This window comes from Etheostoma cragini, chromosome 8, assembly GCF_013103735.1.
Source record: "Etheostoma cragini isolate CJK2018 chromosome 8, CSU_Ecrag_1.0, whole genome shotgun sequence".
NCBI classification, from domain to species: Eukaryota; Metazoa; Chordata; class Actinopteri; order Perciformes; family Percidae; genus Etheostoma; species Etheostoma cragini.
In genome coordinates this window covers 28248834-28257421 of record NC_048414.1, presented here as the reverse complement: position 1 = coordinate 28257421, position 8588 = coordinate 28248834, and the positions used below count along the sequence as shown (strand labels likewise).

Below are 8588 nucleotides of genomic sequence, written 5' to 3'. Positions count from 1 at the left end.
GTTTAAGTTACTTCCGCAGTGGTTGCACTTTTCCGAACCGGATGCTCTGTCCATCAATATATATACGGTCTATGATCCGTACCGACCTTTGAGTGCTTCCTGTTTACATTTAGGGTAGGTCACTATGCCAGGAGGTGTGCTGCAGCTGATTGGAAGCAGTGTTAATAGTCACTCCAGTTGTTAATACCGTGCTCAGGAGAATCATGGGAACACTTCACTGTCCCAGTACAAGAGCAGGGACAAAGTCCCTCTTTTTAAGGCTTATGTCTTCATTAGGAATCAGCGTACATGAAAGTGTCTCTTCCACATCTCTAATGGCTGCCGTTGTGTTGGTGTCCTGTGTAGGTCCAGAGAGTGGATGCTGCCATCACGTCCTGCTGGTCTCCATCCTCCCATTTCCAGCTGAGCCTCAACTCCGAATGTTTGCGTGTGTGTGCAAGTCGATGGTACGTGCACCTGACTGTGCCTATTGGGTGTCTATCCATTTTAGGCCTATGTGAGTGTGTTGCTTTAGTTTAGTGTGTGTGTGTGTCCGTGTGTGTGTGTCTGTATGTGTCTCTGTCTGTCAATACCCCCCAGCCCACCATGTCCTCGTGTCCCTCAACGCTCCAGCTGACTCTATTGGTGTGTCTTGGCCTCCTCTGTCTGCTGCTCTTCACTGACTCTACAGGATCTAAGGGCCCAGCCCAGCCCCTGAACACAACACAAGCTAACTGCTCTGCTGCTCGTGAGTATGACAGGGATGGAAGAAGTATTCAGATCCTGAAGTTTAGTAAAACTACCAATACCACACTAAGGATTAAATAATGTAATGTCTCCAAACTTATTTTTAAAAGTAAGAGCTGTAGTACAACTAGCAGGAGACATGTTATAATGGAGGTAAGTGTGGAGACACTGTTATTAGATGATTAAATGAACAGATATTTTTGTGTCTGTGTAGTTTATAGACGGTCCCTACTAGAGACCAGTCTTATTTCTCCAGGTTGGAGGACGGCTCAATTTGATGAAAATTAGTTTGTAGGTCATTGTTAACCTTACTACGTTAGGAAAGATGCGTCATTTGTGATTTATGATCATTTTGCTATGGAGTAATTGATCCCAGAAGTTTGAATCTGTGAATATCTTTCTTACTTTGCGCATGTTTATAAAAACGAGGAACCAATGTGTATTCTGTGCCCACGGTTTAGTTATCTCAGCTGACCCCGGGGGGGGACTCTGTATATTTTTAACACTTTAGTGGTATGTTTAGTATTTAATCTACAGATTTACGTCACCAAAAGGGTTCCGGGTCCCACCAGACATACCCATGGTGTCCATTTAGATTTGTAGTGTTCAGCGTTTGATTTCCACAGCTAGGCTGCAGTCGAATAGTAAAAAAATTAGTGTGAAATATCCATGAGGTCAAGGGAAGCTGTGAAGAAGAATTCAAATGGACATAGGAAAAGACATCACGGGAAAATACCCCATGGGAAGAAAGGGTCCGGGGAGAAAAATCCCCAAATCCCCCTGTAGGTGGTGCTGTTACCTCAAACAGGCACAATAGAGTCCTGCCACCGCACTTTTTAGTTTGACCATATGAAAGCTGCTTTCATCGGTGTTTCTTTCATTACATTTTGTCTGTTTCCATAGGCTTTGGTTACGTAAACAGTATAGTATAAATGTTTTAGGGTTCATTAATGTTTTTTTTTTCCTTCCCTTTAGACATTAATGGAGGTATTTGTTCCCCGGGTGATAATGGTGATGTCAGTGAAAATGCAACCGCTGGGCCCTTAAAAGCCAAACAGGAGGACCAGTTTCCCACCAACTCGTCTTTGCCCACCAGCCACACCTCGGTCAGCCGCGCGTTAAACGACTCTGTAGCGCCACCCCCGCCTTCTACCACCACAGGCTTGGCCACGCAGGCGGCTCACAGTGGAACCACCACCAGCAGCACCGGTGCTGCTACAGCCGCAGCTATACAGCCTGCTGGGACTTCTGCTGCCACAACAGCGACGTCTACAACCCTAATGACTACAAAAACAACAGCAATAACTACACCACGGTCTGCTGCTGCAACAGCAACGTCCACAACACTGACTACAAAAACAACGGCAATAACTACACCACGGTCTGCTGCTGCAACAGCAACGTCCACAACACTGACTACAAAAACAACAGCAATAAGTACACCATCCGCTGCTCCAACAGCAACGTCCACAACACTGACTACAAAAACAACAGCAATAAGTACACCATCCGCTGCTCCAACAGCAACGTCCACAACACTGACTTTAGAAGCAACAGCAATAATTCCACCGTCAGCTGCTACAGCAGCGGCGTCTACAACACCACCAGTAGCAGAAACATCGAAAGCCGCACATCCCGAGACCTCTGTAAAAGCAAAAACTGGACTTACAACGGCTAACCCAACCGTTGCTATGACTACAACCAATGGTACAAAGATTTCCCCTCCACCACCATCAGCTGCCACGCCACATCACACCCGGAGTACTGGGAAGCCACCAGTTCAGACCTCTCTATCCAAAGGACCTACTACCAGTCCCAGCAGGCCGACTGGTCGCAGCGCGCCTGTCGCCCCGGGACCCAGAGTTCCCGCGGTGGACGTGGCGGGGGCTCCTCTAACCAAGCAGCTGGTGGACACGGCGTCCTTGCTGTCCGTGCTGCTCTTCGGCCTGCTCTTCTTCCTGGTCACGGTGGCCGTGTTTGTCACGCAGGCCTACGAGAGCTACCGGAGGAAGGACTACACCCAGGTGGACTACCTGATCAACGGCATGTACTCCGACTCTGGGGTGTGAGGGAGGGCGAGGAAGAGAAAGCTTGCCGGTTGTTTTTGTGCCAGGAGACGGGATTGGAAGACGGACTGAGAGGTAAAACGCAGGTGATCTGAATTCACGAGGTGAGCTCATGGAATATAGGAATGGACTAAGCTGACCAGCATCTCACTGAACTGACCCTGAAGCAGTTGCTGATCTGTTTCCCTCTTAACAGCTCCACTTAGCGCTTCGTTCGTTCTGCTTTTCCTTCTTTAATGGTTTGAATTTCAAGAGCTTGTCCCTGTTTATTCAAATGTTGAGCATCATAAATGGAGGTTACGTGGATGTAACTCGAGTTCTGTGCGTACGTGCAAAGCCCTTTGCTGTTGGCCCGCGAAGGAATCTTCTCCACAATGCTGGGCAGACCAGCTGTAGATGGTTCCAGGGCTGCTGGACCAATCAGGAGGCTTCCAAGGTGATAACAAGCTCAATGTTTCCAATGTCTGGTGGAAAACAATCTGTCAAATTGTTTGTTATTGTATCTTTTTAGATGCATGTCCTCACACAGAGGTGCAGTGCTCATTAAAGAATAGGGATATCAACAACAAAATCAAGTTTATATGAATTTAGACACTAAATGTATTTGAGAGGTAACCTTAATTTTCTAGTAATGAACTTAGTTTACATAAGTGACTAAAATAAATAACCAGGATATTGTTTTCAGACTTCTCGGTCCACCTCGACCCTACTGGAACAGGCACTTCAATTAGCTTTCTAAAACACATTACACTGGGAATGAACTCTGATGCGTATCGGGGCTGCAACTAGTGAATATTCTTTTTGGCAATAATGTGGATTATTACCTTTTTATGAATGGAGTAGTTGTTTGGTCTCTAAAAGTGGATCAGTGTTTCCCAAAAGCCTCAGATGATCTCCTCAAATGTCTCGTTTTGTCCACAACTCAAAGATATTCAGTTTACTGTCACAGAGAAGAGACTAGAACAAATTCACATTAACAAGCTGACATCACTCAAGTTTCACTGTTTTAAACTGAAAATGACTCAAACCGATTAATTGATTATCAAAACAGTTGGAGAATAATTTGATAGTTGACAACTAATTGATAAATGGATTAATCTTTGCCGCTGTAATGCGTGTCATGAAAGACTCCCACCTGCTGTGTGTGCAAAATATCAACAGGGCTGGGCAATAATTCAATATAAACATCGAGTCATGTTGTATCATGAGCATGTGATCATATTGTGTTAGTTTGTCCAAATTGAGATTTGAGAAAACTAAATTAACTTATTTTTTTGTAGTTTCAATGAGACATAATGGGACAAGTCTAATGCAGGAAAAGTGTTAAAAGGGACAAAAACTTAAGTTAAAAACGTTGATAAAGAATGTCAAGTGTTGATTTTCAATTTATACGGGAAGACAACACGAGGGTTAAAAACCAAATCTGAAATACATAAAGTTTTATTATAATAACTCCCGTTGGTTTAGGCCTGGTTGGGGGCAGCTTAGGCCTGGCGGGCCTCCAGGCCTGCCGTCCTCCAGGGAAACCCTGCACATGTATTACAGACTGATGTGATAATAGCCTACATGTAGCTTAGCACAAGGACTGGAGGCTAGGCTAACACTTAGCTGAGCCCACACTGGTCCTGTCTCTCTCTGCTGGAGGTATCCGTACGAGATGAGATGAACTCATCCAGAGCCGTCATCGCAAATGACCACTATTTCCCAAATATTTCTTTTAGATTTCAGTCTTATGATTTCCGTGCATTCCGTTAGCTTTCATAAATGCCGATGCCATTACAGCTGTTGTTCTATATTTCGTGTTTTTGCACGTCTTGCTGTGACTCATGCGAACAGGGCCATGTTAGTTTATTGCGATACATTTTGTAGTTCTTTATTTCTCATAGACCTTGAATGTATTTTTGAATGCTCAACTTCTTTTGTATTTGGTCCATAATTCCTAAACAGATTCTTCATATAGCTTCATAAGTTCCTCGCTGTACATTTCCTCGTGTTTTGGTTTAGTTGTTTAATATTTTACTGATGAACATAGATCTGAAGTTGTTCATCCTCATTCCTAGAAATATTACATTCAGCAAAATTATGACTTCTATATAATATTTTGTGACTTACTTATAAATGCACCGATCCAACTTTTTCACTCCCGATACCGGAGCTTTGGGTACCGATCCGAGTCCCTGCACACCGATCTCATCCGACTAATCAACCAGTTTTAGTTTAGTGGATTTCAATCACTCACACACACACACACACAACATAAATGGTAATAGACAAAAACTGTCACCTTAATTCATACGGTGTCATCTTAACTCGTTTTGTTATCAATACTGAACGAAAAGGTTGAATTTGCTTATTACACCGAACTTTTTTACATTATATTTTGTTTTTAGGTCCTTCAGAATCGAATCAAGCTTATTAAATGTATTATTAATCTCTGTACGTTTATACACATTAACACACTAGGAGAGGATGTGAAATGGAACCCACTCCCGTTCATATTCACATAGCCATACATTCCTCACTTTGATATTTTTGTTTAGCATCTTCTTTTTTAGTATTTTCTTTTAAAGTCTTCCGGTGACAACGTGACTGGGATCATTATATGAGTGGAAGGCTCCATCAGGCTGGGCTTTGTAATACTGAATATAACAAATACATGGATACACATTTATAGAATTATTTATTAAAATTAAGAACAAAAAAGAATAGCTCGACCCCAGTGTCACCTGACCCAGCTCTTAATATCGGCCTGATATCAGTATCAGGTCGGTGCATTCTCATAATTATCCTACATGTGATCATAATTATGGGATTTCTTATAATGAGAAAGTTCCCATTGTTTTTTTTCCATAACGAGTGAAATATTATGGTTCATAAGATAGATTACTGTTAGAATCTCAGTCCCAAATCCGAACTATGGGTACGGTAGTTCTACACATGAATGCACAGATAGTTTGAATTGACAAAGTGATGAACACATGCTGAAAGATATGATATTAAGGATTATGGACAGAAGAAAAGCAATATCTATGCTACGGACTGAATTACTGTTGCCTTTTGCTCTTTTCTGGACCCGTTTATTTGTTTTCTTCTTCTGGGTTCATTCTTGACGTACAATAGCCAAATAATCACTAAAGCACATTATCGTGAGATAGAGCCAAGGGAAACATAAAGCCATTATTAATATGTGACTGAGTAAAAGGAGGAAGATCTATGGGTGATCTAGCTCACACAGCAGAAGATGTTTTTGAATGAAAAATTAATGTTTGTGCCATAAACTATTTCTGCAGTATAGAAAACGCATTATTGTTTGACCCTAACCTTTTTTGTATTGGACGTGCAAACTTTGTGTTAATTTTCCATGTCTTTAGTGTTGATGTTGTGTCATACCTGATGCTTATGTTTTGTTGAACGGTTTTTGAAAAAAATATCTATTTTTAGAAACCCATGGAACATTTCCATTTGTTTACAAGAGCAGCGGTATGGAAGCAGAGAGCGGCTGTGTCGTCGTTCATTTTTGGTCACGACAATTTGACGTTCAATCCCGGTATCTCGGTAACGAGGTCTTCCAATAAGTGGGGACAAAAGTCTTCATCCCCTTGAGTCCAGAACTAGATATGTGATGATTTAAAAACTTAGTTTTCTTATGAAAATCTAACATGAATTTCTTTACCTCAAGAAAACCCCTTTTATTCTGTTACTTTGAGAAGACGGGATATTTATTTCAGTTATCCTCAAAAAACAAAAATCTTTGGTTTCTCTTTCCCCGGTACGAGATATTTCCCACGTTATCTTTACACAGAAAACATAACTCTGTCAAAAAACGGGCCAATCTCAGCTTCCATACTTTAGTCTTAATTTCTCATGATCACTAATTTAGTTTTCTCAAAATAATTCTTCATGATGTTGATATAACCCCAACCATCTTTAAATCATAAGATACAAACTTTCAGTATTCAGACATGAGGTAATCAATGCCTTATGTCTGGTATTTTGGGATAATTTGCATAGTGCGCTCTCTAGCTCATTGTTCACTAATGTTTAAGAGAAACCAGTGGTTGTCCTGAGATTACAAAAGATGCTCCGCAGTGATGACCCAAAGGAATCAACTGTCTGACCATATTATATTCTGATGATGTCATAGTACGTCCATAAAGCATTTCCATAATTGTATGATTTTTTTTTATTTTTTTTTAAACTGTAATTCACAGTTTCTGATGTCAATAATTCCACAGTGAGCTGTCGAAGGTCCCGGAAGAGCCGGACCGATTGTGTTCAGTAGGAACTGATGGACACCTTGCTTGTGCCAACTCAACATTGTACGAATGCACTTTAAAAAGATATTTTTACTTGCAGAGAATAAATAATACAAAAAAAACCAAAATTGATCTTTGCTGGTGTTTGAGTCAAAAGCGTTGTTGGAAACCGTTCCCTCATTCAGTCACTCCCTATTCCCTCTACGGTGTTTATTAAATAGTGAACTACATCGGGAACGGCCAGACCGGATTCCAGACACTACACTAAAAACATATTATGTCAGTAGTAAACTAACCAAAACAAAAATACTTCTTACACTTTGCTTGAAGGTATCTACAGAAGAGTGACATGACACTGTCATGAATGTGCCATAAACATAAACAAGTCATTTTTTGACATCCACACTTTGCACAGATGGTTAAGGTTATGGTTAGGATTTATGTGTCATGACACTGTCATGTCCCTCTTATGTAGATACCTTCAAGTATAGTGTCACCAATACTTGTAATATGTCCCTTAAACAAAGCGAGCACTCAGAAGAACATTAAGGGTTGCATGGATGAATCTAAAGCATGCTCCATCTTTCTTTTTCACTTTCCACAGAGGCCTTCTGCTTCTTCTCCAACACCACCACATTGCATTGTGGTGTAGGGTACGCCTCAACTACGCTCAGCCCCGACAAAACGCAGCTTATCAAACTGTAGGGGGGGTGCGTTGAAAGCCCTATTGTGTGCGCAAGTGGTCTTCCTTTTTACCAGGGGTTTCCTGACCCGTCTCTGCTGATTGGCTATCAGCTGTGACACAGCCAATGAACGAGAAACACCCCCACCAAACCAGAGATAACTCGTTCATAAGTCGTTCAACCCGGAAACAGTTTTTAGATTGAACGTGTCCCGTATGAACACTCATATTTGCTGTGCATTTTGGGTATGTCATAGTGGTCTATATAGTGAATGAAATTTGCCGCAGAGAACTGGAACACCACTAAAAAATGGCGACCACACTATGTAGCGCACCGGTTTGTAACACAGCTAGTTAGTATTGCCTGACCGTATGTCCAGTTCCACATGAAGAGAGCCTTCAGTGATCCGAGTTGCAGAGCGCTGCCAGATGTAGCCAGCGGTTCCCTTTGGCTCCCTCAGAGAGTCAGCTGTTCGATCGATCCCATTTCTCACCGTTCCACCTTCGCCTCGGGGACACACAACAACTTCCACTTGGCTACTGTAAAGAATCCAGTATTTTATTGCTGTGGTTTTCTAAGCCGTTGTTGTTGATCAGATGGCAAACTGCCCGCTAGGAAAGTTCCCATGCATGTAGTTCCTGCAGAAAGTCCTGCAGGAGAGGGGGTTCTCCTCAAACTCACCTCAGCACCCGCTGTAGATTCAAAATGTTCCTAGTTGGATTCCACATGCTCTAAGATCTCTTAACCCTGTGATGCCCAATGAAGTTATACACATCTTTCTTTTCAGGACAGTCTGGGCTGTCAGGATGTGTATGCTGCCGGGTGTCACATGAATATATACATTGTTATATGACTAT

The 8588-nt window shown here is 42.0% G+C and overlaps 1 protein-coding gene and 1 long non-coding RNA gene across 2 annotated transcripts in view; both read left to right on the top strand.

The window, feature by feature from the left end:
* The window catches only part of wu:fa25f02 (uncharacterized protein C11orf24), a 5140-nt gene extending 1079 nt beyond the window's left edge, over positions 1-4061 (top strand). The window contains exons 2-4 of the mRNA XM_034879793.1: positions 346-446; positions 580-727; positions 1702-4061. Coding sequence (XP_034735684.1) covers positions 420-446; positions 580-727; positions 1702-2795 — 1269 coding nt within the window. The 5' untranslated portion in view covers positions 346-419 and the 3' untranslated portion in view covers positions 2796-4061. The remainder of the gene's footprint in view (positions 1-345; positions 447-579; positions 728-1701) is intronic.
* A 189-nt stretch (positions 4062-4250) lies between these two features.
* Positions 4251-6525, top strand: LOC117948784. Its single transcript, XR_004657552.1, has 2 exons — positions 4251-4798; positions 4868-6525. It is a non-coding gene; the product is annotated as an uncharacterized LOC117948784 (long non-coding RNA).
* The last annotated feature ends 2063 nt before the right edge of the window (positions 6526-8588 follow it).